Source organism: Excalfactoria chinensis, chromosome 15 (assembly GCF_039878825.1).
Source record: "Excalfactoria chinensis isolate bCotChi1 chromosome 15, bCotChi1.hap2, whole genome shotgun sequence".
NCBI classification, from domain to species: Eukaryota; Metazoa; Chordata; class Aves; order Galliformes; family Phasianidae; genus Excalfactoria; species Excalfactoria chinensis.
In genome coordinates this window covers 8371915-8393297 of record NC_092839.1, presented here as the reverse complement: position 1 = coordinate 8393297, position 21383 = coordinate 8371915, and the positions used below count along the sequence as shown (strand labels likewise).

General features: G+C 45.7%; 1 protein-coding gene across 1 annotated transcript; it reads left to right on the top strand.

Annotated features, from left to right (window-relative positions):
- The first annotated feature begins 720 nt into the window (after window positions 1-720).
- Window positions 721-20418, top strand: CHRNA4 (cholinergic receptor nicotinic alpha 4 subunit). The gene is made up of 6 exons (XM_072350062.1): window positions 721-1313; window positions 2502-2653; window positions 6167-6211; window positions 6303-6412; window positions 12563-13943; window positions 19172-20418. The coding sequence occupies exons 1-6, from the start codon at window positions 1253-1255 to the stop codon at window positions 19295-19297; spliced, it is 1875 nt and encodes a 624-aa protein (XP_072206163.1). The 5' UTR covers window positions 721-1252; the 3' UTR covers window positions 19298-20418.
- Window positions 20419-21383: the final 965 nt, after the last annotated feature.

The following is a 21383-nucleotide window of genomic DNA, read 5'->3' as shown; positions in this document are numbered from 1 at the left end:
CTTGAGGAGTAAGGAAATTGTTATGCATTAAATATTAAGTTAGTATTATTAGAACAGACTTTGATTAATTTTGCAGCTGACAAAATTACCCCTGCCTGAAAACGGAATCCATTTACTATCAATATGGAAGTAATTGTGTTAATATCAAAGCTGGTTTTACAGTGAAACAGAGAGGGCTCTGCTCCGTGCCTCCGGTGCAAGGAATCGGGGCTGCATGCTGAAGGGCTAAGCACTAAATTGTTGACAGTTTTTCCTTTGCAGACAGTTGTCAGGACTTCATCAGGGCTATCTGTGGTGTATTTAAGGTGCATTCACAGATACAGATAAATTCAGGTAAGCTCCTGCCTCACCTTTGATTTGCACGTTGCCTCTCAGCAGCCAAACACTCGTGTTTTTGCCATGCATTTGTGAAGAACCAAGCACATCTGAGCCCTGTTCTCATGGGCAGGCTCATTAGCCTCAATAACCTTTGACAGCAGCTGCATGTCTGGACCAGAAATACCTATCAGGCTAATTACCTTGTTAGTCTACAGGAGTAATCTTGAAAAGCACTCGGAAAAGATGAAACGAACAGCTACTGTTAATTAAAAACTATTTGGGGTTCAGGTGCTATATAAAGATCCCAGACAGCCCCAGCCCCACCATTTATGCAGTCAGATTCTGGACCTCCCCTTTTATCTCTCACGCTCAAAGTTTTCCTCGCCTGCAGCCTGTTTGCTGGAGGGCTCTGATTCTCTCCTCCTCTTCAGCTAGAGGTGGGCAGGTCTGACTACACCAAGTACCCAAATGCGCCGAGCTCTCTCTCTGCTTCACCAAGCGCTGCTCCTCGTCATCGGTGGTCTACCAGCAGCAAAAACCTCAGCGAAGACTGCCCAAAGGGCTGGGGGAAGGGCGGCAGCAGCAGTGAATAAACCGAGCAGTCAAAGAGCCTCGGAGCAGAGAGAGGAGCGAGCAGGGCAGGCAGGAAGGCTGGGTGTTGTGTGCGTCCTAACGGGAGCTCTCTGCAACCCTCCTGTATCTCTCGTGAACGGGCACAAGTGTCTATCCGTATCCTGGGGAAGAGCATCTCCCTAGTGGGGAGAGCTGGGAAGCAGGCAAAGAATGGGAAGAATATAAACCAGTTGTTATGCTCTCCTGAAAAGTGGGAGAGAAAGGAGCTGAGGGGAATGAAGCCGGAGGATCCGGAGGCACGGAGAGGAAAAGTTGCCCCGACGGGAGACGCTGCGTACTAGAGCCCGAGTTCTGCTCCACAATGGGATTTCTCGTGTCTAAGGGAAACCTCCTCCTCCTGCTGTGTGCCAGCATCTTCCCCGGTAAGTTTGAGAAGGCTCTTCTCCCCGTGCTCTGCTCTTTCTCTCTTTTCTCCCTTAGCCATGCTGCGAACACCAATCCCTTTTTGCAAGGAATTTCCCCCACTCCCGCACCTCCCCCGCCCCGTTGTTACAGATCCACTAAATAAATCGCGTAGTGCTTTGCTTCTATTTTCTTCTCCTTGCCCGAACGGTTGGGGAAAGGGTTAAAGCACAGCAGGGAAGGGGACATGGGGGGAGAACACACACATTGCTCAGCCTCTCTCTGGGTTTTTCTCCCTGGGTGAAGTGTGTTGATGTGCCTCCCGGCGATGGCTGTGGTTGGGGAGAGCGCAGGCAGAGCTCTTCTAATGCTTCCCTTTGTATAATCCAGGACGGGCTGCTGCTAAGTAGGAGCCATATTCCACCGGGGACGCGGGGAGAGCCCCCCGCTGCCTCTTCCCACTGTTCTTGCTGGAGGATGGCATGTAGCCCCCCGGCAGTCTCCAGAGAACGGAGGATTTAATTTTTAATTAAACCAACTGGCACCGCTGACAGCACCGTCGGCGAACGTGCAGAGTCGGGGCTGCTCTTTGCAGCATCCAACTTCAGAAGTCGTTGAGAGAAACCTCACTCGTGTTACCCTGTCTGAGCTCTCCCCCTTTCTCTTCCTTCTGCCGTCGTTTTTGAGGAAGGGCTGCTGTGAAACTTAGTTTGGAGAGCTAAATTTGTCTGTTTTGTGTGTCTTTTTAACTGCTGCATTTGATGCCAGTTTTCCTGTGTGAATCCAACCCACCACCCTTTATCCCCCTGCAGGTTTTGGATTAAAGATGCTGCTTTTCTTTCTGCCTAGCATCCCCCTTTCCTGCCCGCAGACTTCTATGCTAGAAGCTTGCCACAAAGACTAAAGATTCAGGCAAAAATGGCCCGTGCAGTGGTTTTCAAATGGTTTTAGTGGTGCCCCCAATTTCTGCAGACCGATCCTGTTCTTAAGTAGAAACCCTACGGCTTCTATACGGGTGAACTGAGCAAGAAATACACAGCAGTCAGTGCTTGGGGTAGTAGGGAGGAACGTCACCACGGTGGCATTGCCCTGCTGCGTCCATGATGCCCGGGATCATCCCAGGGGTCCCCCCAGGAGGGCTTTTGCTCCCCCCTATGGCTCAGGGCTGCAGTGCACAGCAAAGCGAATTCACCTTGCCCTGCCCACAGCTTTCGGCCACGTGGAAACGCGAGCCCATGCGGAGGAGCGTCTCCTGAAGAAACTCTTCTCCGGTTATAACAAGTGGTCCCGTCCCGTCGCCAACATCTCGGATGTGGTCCTGGTCCGCTTCGGCTTGTCCATAGCCCAGCTCATCGATGTTGTAAGTGCACCCTGCCCATGAAGATTAACCAGGATGGGGGAGAGGGAGTTGCAGACTGATTCAGGGTCAGGGTGGGAAGCCTTTGCTCTCAGTAGGAATGAGTCACCACACAGTTCTGCTGTATGAATAGCTGGTCACCAAACCATATCCTTTATTCTTCACTGACTATAGCCGGAATCTCTAATTCCTTACCAAAAGCCAATGGGACTAATCACAGCAGAGCAGTGGAACAACTGGTTTGAGTGCCAAAGGATCCTGGCTAAGGGGAAAAACAAGCAGCTGATGATTTATAGTTTAAACTGTAATTGTTAGCACTAATTTGCATGGGCTGATTGGACCGGAGGTTTGTACATCTCTAGGAGATGGCTGGCCTAAGGAGCTCCCTAAAAATGAAAGTCTTGAGGGATGGTAGCTGTGCAGACAGATACTAATGAGAAAATGATTCCTGCGTGTTTGCTCAGATAGAAGTTACTTGTTCAACCTGCCTGTATGGAACAGAGTGATTTGCACTCTGAGCTGGTATGCATTGAATTGGTATTTAAAGGCTTATCTTCTTGCAGTGTTTCCTACTGCCACGAACACAGGTGATTCCCCACAGGGTGATGGGATGCACACACACACACATGCACACACACACTCTAGCTTGTGCACACCTTGCTCCTACGTGCTTCTTTCGGTCCACTAGCACTTATATTTTGAGGTAAAGGTTATAAAATTGGAGGAAAACGAGTCTTAGAATTCTCTTAAAGAAGCTGAGATTTCTTATTATCAAGACCTCATCCATGAATGACTGAAATAGCAGAAGCTGTAAGCAGGAATCCGAAATCATCCTCCATGCCTTTGTTATATGTGGTTCTGCTGGATCCTGCCCATCTCCTCCACTTGGATCCCTGCTGTGCCAGTACCTCACCATGCATTCTGAGAAGAAATTTTTCCTAATAACCAGTTTGGTCCCCCAAGGCCTCTTGGACCCCACCTGGGCTCTTGCTGATGTGATCAAAGCATCTTTCACAATGGTGTACTGTTATGACCTTCATCCTCAATGTATCCTGAAGTATTCAGGTTGAATGTTTTCATTGATTCATAGAGCTCTCACTGTGTTGTGGCTTCATGAGGAAAAAACAGATATTTTTTTTTACAAGGGAGAAAAGAACATTGGAAGCTGCTACACTGCTGTGAGAACCAGCCCAAACACAACAGGCAGCCAAGTGCCAGGGCGAGAGATGGATGGAAAACACAACGAGCCCTGATTGCAGAACTTCAGACCTTAGATGCAAGGGAAATGAAGCCAAGGTGGTGCAGGAAGAGGAAGTGGAAGACACCAGTGATGGGAGGGTTGCATGAGATGTCAGCTCTGCAGCAGGGCAGCAATCGTCCATTCTTCCTCTCTCTTTATGTGAGCCTGAGCAATCCAGAGCTGTTCGCAGTTGCTCATGATGAAGTTGTTCAGTTCTCATCTGAATAATTGATAAGAGTAAAGATGAGACATTAGTGACTGTGGAGGCATGATAGAGATTTCCATTATGCAACTGCAGAACCACAGAGGGGTGGGATCGATACACCTGCCTTGTAGAGCTCTTCCCAAGTTCCTGAAGAAGAATAAATCTTTTTTGAAGTCATGTTAGTAGTCAGAAGTGCAACTGGCTGGTCTCTGTGCAGGGGGGAGGTAAGAGGATGGATCTCATCCCTTTCCACACTACTGGGATCAGGGGATGTAGGTATTACCTCTGCTATGACTGCAGTACTTTGACTGCTTCTCCCCAGCAGCAGCATTCCTTGTGCAGACTCTTGTGTGACTGTTGTTCAGCTCCCAACAAGAAGTCTGAAAGAGAAATCAGAGCTGTATTCAAATCCTGGCTCCTGCTGACAAAAGCTGAGAGGGAAATAAAAATCAATGTGGAACTTGACATCACCGTCATGTGTCCTCAGCTCACCCGGGTGTTTCAGTGTCCAGAAGGGCAGGAGATCAGGCAAGTGTCAGGGAACAGCCACTGAGAGACATTTTTGGAGTCCAAACCCATGTCTCTACATGGTGCTGCATGCTGTGTTCACCTTGAGAAAAGAGACCAGGCAGAGCAGCTGCACTGTAGCTGCAGAATCCCCTGCTGTGCTCTGTGTGGAAGAAGTGAGCCAGGCAGGCAGCATCACGTTGCCACCACAAGGAACCTGGTGGGTAAGAGCCATCCTTTGCTTGGGCCAGGAGGACAGCAAAGCCCTCAGGTATAGTGTGGAGGGAGAAGGTAGGCAGGAATTTCCATGGGAAGATGTTCAGGATCTTGTGGCACTTGTGAGACTGCAATCCCCAGTGCAAGGGGTGTGGTTGAGACCTTTGGATACCTGACTTGCAAAGAAGCAGAGTGGTCCTGTCCATTGCTCCACTGGTGGCAATCCTGATGTCCCACCTGCATCCAAGGAAACAGCTGCATTTTGTCTTTCATTTGTCACTCATTTGAATGCTCTCTGTGTTCCTCCTTCTTCCACGTGCTGCTGATGCCCATCTCCTGGATGAAGGTCTCTCTGCTCAGGTGCTATATTTGATGCCATGGCCACAGGGAGTGGGGAGGCCCAGTCATGTGAATCCTTCTGGCTTTTAACGCTCAGAATTAATCCTGAACTGGCACAAGTGCAAAGTTAATGATGAGCAGTTTGTTTCCAAATGAGCCCTGTCATCCAAGCGAGGTTTGATGCCAGACCAAAGGGAGAGAAAAGAAACAAACATGCTGATAAGCTCTGAGCTCTCTGTAATTCTTGCTGGTGATTTACACAGGGCTGGAAACTTGCATGCCAGGCAAGTGGAGAATAGTAATTAATTCCACTAGTAATACTACTATGCTATTAATTCAGCATTATTTGAATGTGTATGTGTAGTTCTGCTGTCTCATGCTATTTCTAATTAGGGGTGGGAGAAAGCCTGCCAGTCAACATCACGGGTGTGCACTAGACCACCTAAAGGATATGTGTCAGCAGAGTAGCTTGGTTTTGTCCAAGTAAGTCACTCCGTGGTGCTCAAAGTTCATATATTTTATAGAAAGGGAAATACCACTGAGCTTCATGTTTCCAGAGCTGTGCTCACTGATAATGTTGCATGGAAATACTAAATGCTATTTGCTGCAGAGCTGAGCATTGCAAGCAGTGCACGCGTGTGACTGAGCATATACATCTAACAGTCCCTTCCCTCAGTGCTCAGGACAAAGCTGAGCTGAGGAGTGCTTCCTTCCACCCGTCCCCATCATCTGAGGCTGAACCCAGGAAAATCCCAGTAAATTCAAGCCAGTCTGCTGGCAGGATTGCTTCAGTGCAGTCTCAGCTGTTGTGTGGTATCAGACAGCTGTGCCCTGTCCCATGCTGAATGAAGGAAACATCTGTTTTTTATTTCCAAGATTAAACTTTTATTTATTGCAGAATTGGTTTGTAATTACAGAAAAAAAGGTACAATGAAGTTACATTTAATTTAGTTTAATCCTTGGGCCACTTCGTTTGCTCCTGTAACCAACAACTGATCTTACATTTCAGGATGAGAAGAACCAAATGATGACCACGAATGTGTGGGTGAAGCAGGTGGGTGCCCCAAAAGATGCGCTTTTCCCCGTTGCATTTCAGTTTTGCAATCTGAACTCTCCCAGTTCTGTAACCACCTCCTTTTTGGCAGGAGTGGCACGACTACAAGCTGCGCTGGGACCCCCAGGAGTATGAAAATGTCACGTCCATCCGAATCCCCTCAGAGCTCATCTGGAGGCCGGACATTGTCCTCTACAACAAGTGAGTGTGAGCACTGAGTCCAAAAGGCAAACGCATCCTTGCCAACTTTTCCTTCCTGCAGCATCAAGGAGCTTCTTGCAATTGTCCTTCCTTGTTTTGTTCTCTTTCCTTGAGGTCTGTGTAGATTCTTGTAATATCTGCCCTACATTCTCACAGTATCTGTCCCAGACATGCCTTAAATGACATGACTAACACTCATCACAGAGGTTTTTCTTTATCCTAATGTTTGCTCACTAGCAGTGAGTAATGTGGGGGATGCTACATGTTGGAGAAAGAATTAATCTGGACTGGAGCTTTCAGCCCTTGTCAGCATCATTTTACCAAGGAGTTCTCCTTTGGCATTCATCACCATCAACTGGAGAAGCTCATTACCAAGGATGGGTTTAAATAAGGCAATTAAGCTAAAAAATATCAGGCTTGCTGCAAATACAGGTCTCAGGCCAGACCAAAGCCATTCTGGAACTATTCCTAAGTAGGTACTTGTTCCCGATCCCCAAGGCTTGTAATCTTTCCCACATTTGCACACCTTGCAGGAAGTAGGTGGTGGTTTTCTTTCTTTTCTACAGAGACTGTTGATGTTCATAGAAAGAGTTCCCAAGTACCAAGGCTGCTTTCTCCTTTGCTTATCATACCAGAGCTCTGTGGTTGCTTTGGATGCAGGATATCCCAGGCTCCCTTCTCACACAGGCTCTAGAGAAAATACTTCTGTAAGCATCAAACAAATCCATCTTTGTATGTGGCTTGCATTTAGAGAAAACACTCCAAACAGAAGCCAGGCTCATTTCTAGAGAAGAGTTGCCTGGTTCTAGTTTGATATCATGTTGTTGTTGTTTTTCAATGGCAAGACTGATGGAGAAATCTCTGGAGGACTGTGAGCTTGGAAGACTATTGAAATTGTCACCTTTTCTGTTAGCTTGTCCCTGATCCTCAGTGGCATGGACTGTTGCTGTCAAGCCAATGACTACTGCTCCTCAGCAACTCCAGTCTGGCACAGCAGCTATTCTAAAATGTCCTTCCTGTTCTCTTCTGAGCTGCTACACTTTGAGCTTTTCCTGCCTTAGTGTGCTTGGCTCAATGAGGTCTGACCCAGCCACCAAACCCTACAGCTCTCCTTTCACCCATGCTTATTGTTTATAATCATGCATTCTCCTGATGGTTATCATGAGTCCATCATGCATTTTTAATTGGTTACTTTATCCATGAATTAAACATGGCTGTGGGCGCCAACCATTAGCCAGTCAGCAGTGGCTTTCCCTTAATTCTCTTTATTGCTATACTTGCCCATGCTCTTTCATATAGTGTCAGACCTGTCTTGTGTAGACTGCTGTCTGTCCTGGCTGCGTTTGTCTATCTGTAGCTGCAGTCACTGTCTTATTTGCACTACTCTGATGGTGATGTTTCAGGTTACACAGGGTTTGGATTTCTTGTTTCCATCCTGAGGAATGTATAGAAATGGTAACACTTAAATTGATTTCAAGTTTACATCATTAAGGACTCATATCTAAGCTCATTGTTGTTCAAAACTTCCATTTATCCACTCTAGAGGCCCAAATTAAATGAGCAAACTTGGATGGTTTGGCCTCGAGAGTGTATGTAGTTGTCAGTGTTCATAAGGAATCTAAAAACAAATTAATATCCTACAGGGAAATGAATATGCTGTTGGGTTTTCAGGCTCAATGAGATAAATTCTAAGACTCTGCAAACGGTTTCTGTTAGACAGAACAAAACACATGTATAACAGAGGAATATGAGTTAATAGGGGACTGTCAAAGCTTCTCTTAAGAAGGCCAGCTGTTCTGTATTCAAGGCTCTAAAGGCTCTTTAGATGCCACGAAATCCTTAGTAAGCAAATTATCTAATTCTCTGCATTGACTTAGATTCCCATTCATGAATGGACTTTATGAGCATTTTAGTTTTCCTGTGCCTATTTAAAGTGAAAATTTGTCAGTCTTATCAAGGAATAGGCCCTTAGGACTGACTGCATCTTGATGTTTTCCCTTCTCTACCACTGTGTTGTATGATTTGGATCCAGCGCATCACTGAAAATCCACAAGAGCTTTGAACAGCAAATTTGCAGCCAGTTGGTCCAGTTGCTAAAGAGGAATGGAAGAACCTTGAGCCTAATGGTTGGGCAGGGAACATGAAAGTTAGCCAGCAAAGCTCACATTTCAACTGGATGTTTGAGATAGCATTGCAGCATCCCTGCTGAGTATAAAACCTGAGGAAAGGCTATTGGAAGCATTCTGACTTCATAATTTACTTACGCTTTTTGTCAGTGCTTTCTGGAGTTGGCTCTTCCATAAGGAAATCCCTGCCTTATCCTCCATAGTAACAAAAACTGAATAAAAGACAGGGTCATGCCTGAGGGAAATTCAAATAATACAGTTCCAGTAATTAGGAGGGGGTTGTATCTTGAGGAGATTCACCCAGTGATAATTTGGACACAAAGGACTGCTGGACTGGATTAGAAGTTCATCTGGCAGGCAGCTTTTGAAAGTCTTGAGGAAGCAGAGAGTTCTTTGAACTGTACTGCAGTTGCTTGTTCTTTTGAACTGTACGATGATGTTTGCAACCAATGAAGCTTATGAATTAACACCGGTTTTCTGAGTCATTCCAAACCTCTTTGGAAGAGAAATGCCAAAAGATGCCTTAGTCTAACTTGAAAAGTGTTAGAAACATGCTTGATTTTTTTCTTCCTTTGTGTGCATACTCAGATCTTGCCATTTTGCACCAGGCTGTAGTTTTAAGTTGCAGTTACTGCTTCACGCTTAAGCTTACCTGATTCTTTTGGGAATTCAGTATATCTTTAGAGAGGAATTACCTCTTCTGATGCCTTTTGGATTCAAGCAAATGCTGGGATGGGACCTGAAATCGACACCCAAACTCTACATCGACACAAATGTTTTGTACCCAAGTTGCCAGTAACCTCCAAACTCAATAGGAGAAAGTCCTAACCGCCCTCTTGTAGCTGATTGCTTTGAGCAATCAGTAGATTTGCAGTAGATCATCTCCGGGGTCCTTTTCAACCTATGAATTCCTGGTGATCATTTCAGTAATACGGAGTAATTACTGAACAAAAGGTGACTTGATTTGCACGTGGAGAGTGCTTTAATCTGAACAATACAGAAGCATCCATTTAATATCAGCCAAAAGGGCACAGGGTGAGTTGTTTAATGGGATCCTGAAACCCCATTTTTGCCCTGTTTCCTGTTGCTGGGTGACAAATGCTTTAAATGAGGGCATTCCAACTACATCCATACATGTGTATAGCTAATTTTCAAGCTTTTAAAGCTCTGTTTGGATTTAAATTGTATCATCAGAAATTAAAATAAGCGTGCGCCTCATTTACATGCATTCTGAAAACATTCAGTTTTGTGAGATGATCCATCTCCAACTGCAGGCAAAACAGAAACGGGCAAAGAATTCTCCATCAGCGGAGCTTTTTAATGAAGCACGTTTGATGGCTGCCAGCAAAACAATGCCACCCTTGAACCCTTAGGAACATAGAAGATCTGCCTGCATTCTAGAACTGAGGAGTCCAAGGCTGTAGAATGCAGCAGCACTATTTCCATCAGAAAAGGAATGAGAAACTCTCTTCTGTCTTTATTAGTGTGCACAGTTGTGCTTGACGTGAAAATATAAAAGCTCTGGCACTTTATCACTGACAGATTTTTTTTTTAGAGCTGTCAGGTCGGAGCGATCTGGAGAGCCTGTCTATCTTAATTCTCAAGTTCTTGTTGTGATATTTACCTTTCACTCACTCCTGCTTCCAAATGGATTCTCAATGCAGCCGTCACAACACGGTGGTCGAGACTCGATGAGATGAAATTGTGCTACCACTGACTGCTGATTTTCCCTGTCGATTTCCCACCTGCCTGCCTAAGGCATCCTTCATGTTACGAAGTGAATGTTGGCACAGCTTGACCAAGAAGGGATTCTCCTGTAGTAAAGCTTCCCGTGAGAAAAGGTTTCCCCAATCTTGTAACTGCAGACTTCATTTACAGACAGTCTTCTCAGCTTGACACCTTGGAGAAGGCAGGAGCAAGGCTTTTTTCAAGACTGTCAACAGCCTGGTGATCTTTTTTGCTTCTTTTCTCATGTCAAGATGAGCAGAATGAAAACCTCACCCAGAATGAAGGCCTTTCTCTGGCTCCACCCTGCATCGGCAGCGTGCCAGTGAGCGTGGTTTACAAGCCAGTGAGCATATGCTTGAGGGTCCAGTGTGGGTGGAAAGCCTGGGAAAATAGGCAAATAAATATATATGTATGCACAATGGGCTAAGGCAACAGCTAACACTATCTCTGCACAACGTAACTGGCTTGGATTCCATCTGCGCACAGTATCAAGGTTAATTTAGCCTGCTTAAAAATTGCTCAGATATCTCTATGCTGAACTGCAGTGAGAAGCTCAAACACGTGCTGTAAAACCCATCCGAAGTCAACATTTACTTTATAGCCTTGTTAGGTTGCTATGGGAAGAGCAGGAAGATGCCAGGATGGTTTAAGGCTCCTCAGAGTTGTTAGCTAACCCCCAGGTGCAAGAAACAACTCTGCCTTTGGATTCATGCCTGCCATGGCACCGCATCAACATCTGCCTTGGAAGATAAAGCTGCAACTATCTGTAAGTGTGTGAGCTGGAGAGAACCAGGGCTGAGGCTGGGTTTGTTGGGCATGCAATTCAAATGTCTTTCTAATCAAAGAAGCTCATCAGTTACTGAAATAATTGATATACAAGGCACAATGCAGCACTCTGGTTGCATCTATGCTTACAGAAGAGAGGCATGCAGGGAGGAGGGAAGGTGACAAAACTGCCAGACAGGACAGTTTTGGGAAAGAAACACCACAGTGTCTGTGAAAATGGTACCTATGAGAATTGTTGTCCCTTACTGCATTTTTAGCAAGTTTCATGCCCTTTAGCAGCAGTGTTAAATAGCAGTACCATATAGCTGTGGTGTTTTCCCAGCCACTAATACATCATTCTACCTGAGAAAGGAAACACCGGTGGATGTTCATTATCTCTTTGCTGTAATACCAGTCCAATATTGTTCCATTAAGGAACAATTTAATCAGACCTCTAAGGTCTCATTAAATGCAGAATTGGATTCTAAATTCCTATTGAGATTTAGAAAGAAAAACACCAGGAAGAGCAAGTGCTGGAGCATCACTTGCTGTGCATGTTTCATGTCTCAATCTGGCTTTACAGGGCAGACAAAACCCTGGAGAAAACTAGATGGTGTTCATCCAGAGAAAGAAGTTCATGAGTGTAAATTAGACATGAAAAAGAAAAGTCAAGAAAGGAAATGCATGGTACAGTGATAATGCCCTTATTCATCAGTGTTAGAGAGAAAGGAATGGGTGTTTTTGCCTTGATCCCTTGGGGAGAGCAGTCTGGGTTTGTATGTATTTTTAGCTTTCTTGTCTTAGAAAAAAACTTCAGCTTTTCCAAAACTTGCCACAAAGAGTAAAGACTTTTCATTATTGAAGCAAGAATTTCATTAAAAAAGCTCAGTTCAGCACCACAGAATAATTAGTGGGTGTCCAGGCTGTGACTTTCCAAAGACCCTGGCTTCGTAAGGCTTTCTGATTGAAAATCCTGGGTTGTTATTCAAGTAGCTGATGTCAGCACACAGCTCCCAATTGTGAATCCCTGTAAAAAGACACTGTAAATCATTCCCATACTGGGAAATCAAGATTCTAGCTGTTATTATTCTTATTAATAGGACTTTCTAACTGTTCTTTGTGTAAGAGACTGACTGATTACCCAACACTGTTCACTTACAGTGGCTGTCACAACACTACAGAGCTCACAGCTACACTAGCTGATTCTTTCTACTCTCTAAAGCAGAGGAAAATCAACCCTTTCCAGGGCATTTTCCTCTTCAAGTGGAACTTGTGTGCATTTAGCTCCAGGGTATGGCTTATATACATCAGGATCTGACATTTGCATTCAAATCCAGTGCTTGCATAAGCTAGTAGAGTTCAAAATCTAGGTAGGGTGCATGGATCCAGCAATGGTGTGTGGTGTATGTCTTGCATCTCCAAGGTGCTCTGAGTGCATCTTTGGAAGCCAAGCAGTAAATATCCTATTTCTTTAGTAGATTCGAGAAGTTTCAAAGAACTTCAGTCTCTTTTATCTTCTCTTTCTCCCCAGTGCCGATGGTGACTTTGCAGTCACCCACCTGACCAAAGCCCACCTCTTCTATGATGGGAGAATTAAATGGATGCCACCTGCCATCTATAAAAGCTCCTGCAGCATCGATGTTACCTTCTTCCCCTTTGATCAGCAAAACTGTAAAATGAAGTTTGGCTCTTGGACATATGACAAAGCTAAGATAGACTTGGTGAGCATGCATAGCCATGTGGACCAACTGGACTACTGGGAAAGCGGGGAGTGGGTCATCATTAATGCTGTGGGCAATTACAACAGCAAGAAATATGAATGCTGCACAGAGATCTACCCTGATATAACTTACTCCTTCATCATCCGGAGGCTGCCACTGTTCTACACAATCAATTTGATCATTCCCTGCCTGCTTATCTCCTGCTTGACCGTCCTGGTCTTCTACCTACCCTCTGAGTGTGGAGAGAAGATAACCTTGTGCATCTCTGTGCTGCTGTCCCTCACGGTGTTCCTGCTGCTCATCACAGAGATCATCCCTTCTACCTCCCTGGTCATCCCCCTGATAGGAGAGTATCTGCTCTTCACCATGATATTTGTCACCTTGTCTATCATCATCACTGTCTTTGTGCTCAACGTGCACCACCGTTCCCCACGTACCCACACGATGCCTGACTGGGTGAGGAGGGTCTTCCTTGACATAGTCCCACGTCTCCTCTTCATGAAGCGGCCCTCCACGGTGAAAGACAATTGTAAGAAGCTTATCGAATCTATGCACAAAATAACCAACTCACCAAGGCTTTGGTCCGAGACCGACATGGAGCCCAACTTCACTACCTCATCTTCCCCCAGTCCCCAGAGTAATGAGCCTTCACCCACATCTTCCTTCTGTGCCCACCTTGAGGAGCCAGCCAAGCCCCAGCCCATGTGCAAATCCCCTTCTGGACAGTACTCGATGCTGCACCCTGAGCCCCCACAGGTGACGTGCTCCTCTCCACAGCCTTCCTGCCATCCCCTGAGTGACACCCAGACCACATCCATCTCAAAAGGCAGATCACTCAGTGTTCAGCAGATGTACAGCCCCAATAAGACAGAGGAAGGGAACATCCGCTGTAGGTCCCGAAGCATCCAGTACTGTTACCTGCAGGAGGACTCTTCCCAGACCAATGGCCACTCCAGTGCCTCTCCAGCATCGCAACGCTGCCACCTCAATGAAGAGCAGCCCCAGTACAAGCCCCACCAGTGCAAGTGTAAGTGCAGAAAGGGAGAGGCAGCTGGCGCACCAACTCAAGGAAGCAAGAGCCACTGCAACAAAGGTGAACACCTCGTGCTGATGTCCCCAGCCCTGAAGCTGGCAGTGGAGGGGGTCCACTACATTGCAGACCACCTGCGAGCAGAAGATGCAGATTTCTCAGTAAGTGTGTTAACTTGGCCTCTTTGGGTAAGCTGAAAATAATCTGAAGGAAACCCCACCAAATGTGAGGGCTGTCAGAGTGTACTCATCATCATGGGTCCTGGACACGCTGGCACTATGGGTAGGATCACAGAATCATTAAGGTTGGAAAAGCTCACTAGGATCATCTGATCCAACCATCGACCCATCCCCACTATGCCCACAATGCCACGTACCCTGGATGCAGCTAGAGAGCTTATCCCCGGGGTCTTGCCGAGCCAGGGGTCTGGCACAACCAGGTCATATTCAGGGCTGGTCTCAAACAATAGGATTCTACAGCAGAAAAGTAGAGTTGTTGGGCAAGTGTGACCAGCTGTAGAAGAGATGAGTCATCTTCCCCTCAACTCTTTTCAAATTTTGGGGGTGGTAGAAGGATATTTAATTTATTTTGCTTCTTAGGGGATCAAACCGTGGCTAGAAAAAAAGAGAAATCCTTTGGTATTTCAAACCTGAACCATTTCAAAACACCTTTAATTGCAGCTAAGGATGTGATTTTAATTGAGGCTAGAGGGCACCTTGCAGGAGTGATTCTTTTCTTTGCCTGCTACAGGAAACAGCCAGAGAAGGAGCCGGCATGATTTGTTGTTGTCCCATTCCTGAGAACAGTATCAGCAAGTGCACTTTGACGTTGGTTGCCCCAGCATTGCCCTAACATCCCTGCTTTGGTAGTTAGCAGTTCACAGCACTGCTCTTTGCACAAGGGATCACATCACAGCTCTGAATTGTGCCTTCAGTTTTCTGCAAATAAAAGCCAAAAAAAGGGTTTATAATGAGACATAGCACAGAAACAGAATCCTACCAGGAAGTATCTTGACCCTTCCTGGGCTAAGATTGTGAAAGAAAATAGAAAAGCAGTCATCTTTGTGGGAATGCAGCAGAATTCTATATAGCGAAGCCTCTATCAGACAGGGAATTTGCGCTGTGGTTTCTCTTCTGCACTGACTGTGGTTACTGAGCCTGGCAAGGCAAATTCCTGAAATAGGCTGTGGCTGTGGGAAGTGTGTCGTAGCGTGGGGATGCTGCAGGGTATGTTTAGCCATGTGTGACGCCATTCCTCATTAGTGGACTGCCAGTGGAGAACCACTTGGCTCAGTCGGCAGGAAGGTGGGTGGACAGACAGACTTTGTGCTTACTCTGAAGGGGTAAATATGGCTACAAGTAGAGAGGGAAAGTAGAGGCTGAAAGGTGTTGTTTTTTTAATGGTGATGGTGATGCACATACAAATGCCTCATCCTTTTATATCATCTCATAGCTCTTCCCTTACAATACTATGATTACAGTACGCCAGCTAATTATGGTCACAGACACAAGCTTCTTGCTAAAGAAAACAGGATCTAGTTTTTCTTAGAGGTACCAGTCAGCAAAGATACCTTTCTGACAGTTCTTACAGTTCGATTGTCACCAGATTTACAGTCAAAGGAAGTCACAGTGCTTTTAGGCAAGACTTCCTGGGCTTGAAGAGTGTCTTTCTATTTGCATTTTTCATAGCACAGAGCACTTAGCAGCAGCAACAAAGGATTAAGTGCTACTGTCCATTTATGTGCTCTTTGGTACCACAGTTTTAGAGGCCTCTGTTCTTTAATGTATTTCACTTCACGACATCCCTTTGAGGAAGCAGCTGTTTATTCCTCATTTTGAGGAGTGACAGCCAAAGCACAGAGATGAGTTGACCTGCACAAGGTCGCAGAACAAATCTGTGGCAAAGAAGGCTGTGAACCCCCACCTTCATTAGCTGACAGCTCAGTTCTCTTTCCTGGGCTAAAACATTTCACCATCACATTAAGGCTGTGGGAATTAAACTCTGTACTCTCCAGCTAGTAATAATAATGAATAAACCCATGGAAGTCAATTGATTTTAACTCACGTATTTCCCCAAGGTGCAAATGAAAAAATATTGCATCAATAATACTTCTCATTTCAACTGATGCTCTTCCTGCTAAGCCTGTTGATGTGAACAAGAACTGAGTCGATGAATACCTTGGGTTGTTCCTTCTTGATCTATCACTGCTTCTTTCTTCAAGAATGAACACTGGAACAGGTTGCCCAAGGAGGCTGTGGATGCCCCATCCCTGGAGCCATTCAAGGCCAGGCTGGATGTGGCTCTGAGAAGCCTGGTCTGGTGGTTGGTGACCCTGGATGATCACTGTGATCCTTTTCAACCCAGGCCATTTCATGATTTTATGATTCAGAATGAACTTCTCCCCATTTCCCTCTTGAAATGAAGCAATTATCCCATGGAGAAATATATTTAGAGCACTAAACATCAAAAGCAGAAGGAAAGGAAGAATCCTATGGGCTCTAAACAGCCCTTCATGGTGAGCAAAGGTATCACGTGCACATCCAGTAGTGAGTGGAGTCTGTCAGTGCACCAGGCTCCCTGGTATTGTTAATTACTGTTAAGGAACAGAGCTGATCTCATAAAATGAGAATTTACCACAGAAAAAAAAGACAGAAAGTACTCAGAAATTTGCTTTCATCTTAAATTGTGGCATTTCTACCAGGAATGGAAGTCTACCCCAAACCCATCAGCAGACAGCTCTGTGCAGCTGCAACCCTCGGGACCCAGCTCACTGCCTCTCGGGTCATATATCCTGAGCCACAGACCTTTGCAGAATGGGAACAAAGCTTCTTTTAAACTTCCTATTTTTGTTGTTGTTTTCTAAAGCACTATTGCCACAGGGGCAGTGTTTCTAAATTAAAAGTAAATAGCTCATTTAATTAAGTGCTTCTGCAAAGAGAAAATGGGAAATGCAAGGGGGCAGTTAGTTGTTTGCTACAGAAACTTGTCTGTGACCAAACCAGCACAAGAAGACACCGGGGAAAATGCAAGACTGAATTGTCCCAGCATGTGATAGGAATGTCATTAGAAATTAATTGCAGGCTGAGAAATAAGATGAGCTGCATGTCACACACCAGTCAAAATAACCAGCCACCGACAGCACCGTCTGCAAAGCCTCATTGTCCTCGTGACTGTGTTCATATCAGGGCTACTCTAATAAGAAGCCCATGAAGACAGCTTAAAAAATAAAATGGGAGAGAGAAAATAGCTGAGGGGGAGGGAACACGGGATAATCTCACTGGTTTATTTTTAACAAAGTACAATAAAACCACTTGGGACTCCTCTAATCTGCGTTACAGGCTCTGGCTCCTGAGCATCAGATGGCACTTGGAGATCCCCCAAGGCACCTCCACCCCAGCCCAAGGGCTGATGCCCTGTTCTGCTGCTGGGATGGACTGGGCAAGAGCCAGAGAGCCCCTGACCTTGCAGGAATTTGGGGGTGATCAGCTGGTTGCAGCCATTGATCCTTTCCCAAAAAGAGTTTTGAGCGAGCCTCTTAAAAAGTAATCAGGACGCAGCTCAGGAGTTGGGGCAGCAGATGCTGACAGCTGCATGGATGCTGTCAGAGAGGCCTCTGTGGATCACGCTCTGCGTGAGAAGCTGGAGAGTTTCAATCAAGGGGAAATGCTACAGAGCAGTCAGAAAACAAAACAAAACCCCAAACCATTTGCTTTTCCACCTCCTCCCCCCTCTTCTTTTTTCCCTCTCTCAATATTTTCTAATTTCACCCTTCTGTGCACTTATTCTAAAGCTGGATATTGATTTTGCAAACATCCAGTGTGCTCCCAGCCATCATTTTCAAGTTGGGCCCACTGTTTATGTATAAATCATTGTGTCTGGAAGCAAATTTCAGCTGAACTTTTTAAGCTGTTCCTCTTCTCCCATTCCCCCTTTCTTCTCCAAGAGAAACTCATCTCATTCGTTCCTTGCATTCAGGTGGTCTCACTTCTACCACTCACTTCTAGCATAGAGAAGACTCAAAAAAAACCAACAAAGTTATATTGCCATAATAGGGAAGTATTTATCTCAACCAACCTTTCCAGATTGACATCAGATGGAGAATTTCAGTTTTACATGTTGGAACTTCATGAGATGCTAAACCTCTAAATACAGTCATCCTGAGCTTGCTGAGTGGCCTTCTCACCAGGCATTCTAAGCTTCAGAGACTCCAACTCTCAGCAAATGATGAATAGATCGGAAAACCTGTGTGGCAGAAGGGGGCTATCCACAGCAGCTTTATCCTTGGTACAGGAGGATAGTGTTTGATTTCAAGGGTTATTATTTCCTTTACTCACCAATGATAGCTCGATCATTTCCTCCAAGAAAGTAAGTGGCTTCAGCACAAGCCAATATATATTTTTTTAACCTGGCTGTTGAATAATAGAAACCTCTGTTTGCACCCACTGGTGAGGGCAGGAATGCAGCCCCAGCAAAGCACACCCTCAGCTTTGCTGCCTCCTCCTCTTCCGTGCACCACACTCCTGATGCGCTGCAGTCACGAGTGCAGAAGAGGCAGGAGCAAGCTCCCACTGAGATGTTTTCCCTAAGGATCAGGGCAGCCTGCCAGATTTCAGCCTGAAGCACAAGGCGACATCAGGGCTATTCATCATCGAGCAGTATATTGTGGGGAATTATAATGGGTGCAGCCGTATCAAATAAAGCTTCACCATCTGATCGGTCCTCTTCCTGGGAAAGAAATTAATAACAGCAATATAATAAAAGGGGTTTTCATGTGTGTGTGGTTTCTTAGTTGATGAAATAGCCATTTATAACAGGTCTTGCCTGATGGTACTAATAAGAACTAGACTTCCCCAGAGAGGAATTGCTGGAATATCATCCCACAGCAAGACAAAAGTGGAAAAAAAGCAGGATGAGGCAAACCACTTCTTTTATTTGCTGGTTGGTTTTCACTGCTCACTCAGCCAAAGCTGTAATTCCCTTCACAGAATGCATTTGGCTTCATTAATCTGTAAACAAATCCATTTACCAGCACAAAAAAAAACAACAAGCAATTTCTTTCCCTCTTCAACTTGAATCTCAGTCTCATTTACACACCCTGTCACAGCTGTTGCTCGTGGAAACTGGGATCGTGAGTGTGCATACACAATTATCCACAGACATATCATGCCTGAGGAGTTGTGAACAGGGTTTGTGATTGGGGATGTCTCCCATGCAAGTGATGAGAGTAAAAACTGCCATCATACTCCACTACTGTTTATAAGCAAGACCCTTCCCTTCCTCCCTACTTAAGGAATTCAAATAATGTATTTAGAATAAAGCACAAAAGGTCCTCATACATTTGAATCTCAATTAAGCATTAATAACTGGCCTTTCATCTCCGTGTCACCAGGTGAAGGAAGACTGGAAGTATGTAGCGATGGTCATTGACCGGATCTTCCTCTGGATGTTCATCATCGTGTGTTTGCTGGGGACTGTTGGGCTCTTCCTCCCACCGTGGCTGGCAGGAATGATCTAAGCACAACCACAGAATGAAGAAATACATCCTGTCCTGTGGATCTTAGTTTACCTGGAAGGAGATGAGCAGAGAAACGGAGCCGGCCCTTTGAATTATTTACTGCGTGTCCGCGCATGAGTTGTTCCACACCATATTGGGGAACACGTTCTGAATTCACATCATCTTGCCAAGCCATTTTCATGTCCTCCATCTATTTTAGGGGAAAAGTTCTCATTAAAGTTTGTACATAGCATGGTGCCACTCACTGGCATATACTCAGCTGTATAAGGCCACAAGCTTGCCCCCTAAAACAGCACATGCAGAGGCTTTGCGTATACAAACCAGCCAATTAGCTCAGCTCATCTTCAGAGGTCTCCGTGTGCCTGTGTAACCTTGCCCTGTCCAGCTGAAGTGGACTGGGGTTGCTTGTCCCTGTGTGAGTCATTTTATAAATAAAGTTCCAGCTTTGGGATACCCGTGCTGGATGAGTCTGTACCAGATGGAGGGGCTGAAGGAATTGCTCAGGGGAACTGTGTCCCTTTAGGAACAATAGAGATCGTAAGCCCATCAAAACACAGGGGTTGCAGTGTTCATATTGACAGGGGTTTCTTTGGCCAAGACCCTTCAGAAGTCACGGGGGTGAGGGACATCATCTCTCAGTGAGGCTCAGACAAAGCAGCAGGTCTCCCTTCTCTGCCTGCCATTTCTGTGATGGGCTGGAAAAACTTACGTAATGAGCATCAGGTGCTGAACTCACACAAACAGACCACCTTGTTCACTGATGCTTCAGCAGCCTTGTTTTTCCCAGCTTGCTCACAGCCCATCCAGCTCAGCATCCCCTCTGCTTGGCACTTAGAAATGCACGGCTCCCATCTCCACTGCTGGCTGCCAGCTGGGAACAACACAGCAGCACTCAGTGCCACAGCTCCTTGTTTGCTTCTACAGACAGAAAGGCTTACAAACAGCTTACCAAACTGCGTGAGGATCAGCAGATACAGTCTAAAAACACAACCTTCCCGTGGGACTTGCGTGGCTGTGTGACTCAGAATCCAGGAGTCCGTCTGCAGCCCACACTGCAGTCAGTGCACACGAACCCTTTGGGCCATAGGGAATTTGCTGCTCAGCAGCTTTAGCAGCCCCAGCTTTGGTAGATGCACAGCTCACACCCTGAGCTGCATGAGCTTGCGAGGCTTACTCACATCCAGAGTGCCATCTCCTTGCTCATGACAGCAATGCTGGGCTGGGGACCTGACCTGGTAGGTGGCAATCAGCCCACAGCAGGGGTTGGAACCCGGTGACCTTCAGAGCCCCTTCCAACCTCACCATTCTATGGTTCAGTGATGCTGCACTCAGTTCAAGAAGGGCAGCAAATGCTATAAACCTACACATCCTGGATGCAATCAAGGCCAGGCTGGACGTGACTCTGGGCAGCCTGGTCTAGTGGTTGGTGACCCTGCCCAAGGCAAGAGGGTTGAAACTAGATGATCAGTATGGAGTATTTTCAACCCAGGCCATTCTATGATACTATGATACCAGATCTAGTTCATAATGCCTGCTAATTGCAATTTGTTCTTCATAATGCTTTATAAAAAAGGTGAGGGCCCCAATATTCTGTGCACCATTCACACCTAATATATGGACATTAGTTATGCTAGAAATATTTTCATTCTATTTATAATAGAAAGAATTGATACAACTATTGGCAGGGAGTCTGAAGACTGAAAATAAAGAATTGTCACATTTTATCCATCTTGGAAGGACTGGAGTTGAACCATTTCAAAAACACTACATCAAAATTCGAGGACAAGATAAAATCAAAGCAGTGATTGGTTGGCCAATCCCATCAATCCCACCTGCTTTTCCTCTTGTCACAGCCTCGGTTGTGTGTCTTCCATCCATTCCTCTGGCAGATACGCAGCCCTGGCGAGGTGCTGCAGCCAGGGAGCTGCTGGCTCTTTGCTTGTTTTCAGAATAGAGACTCGCTCTTTAGAGATGCTAATTTATCCTTTTTCACAGTCAGTGAGCTTGCTTACGGCAACGAAAAGAAAACAAACAGCGAAACATCTTCAAGGTCTAGTGCATAATTGCACCAACTGCAGCTGCAGAC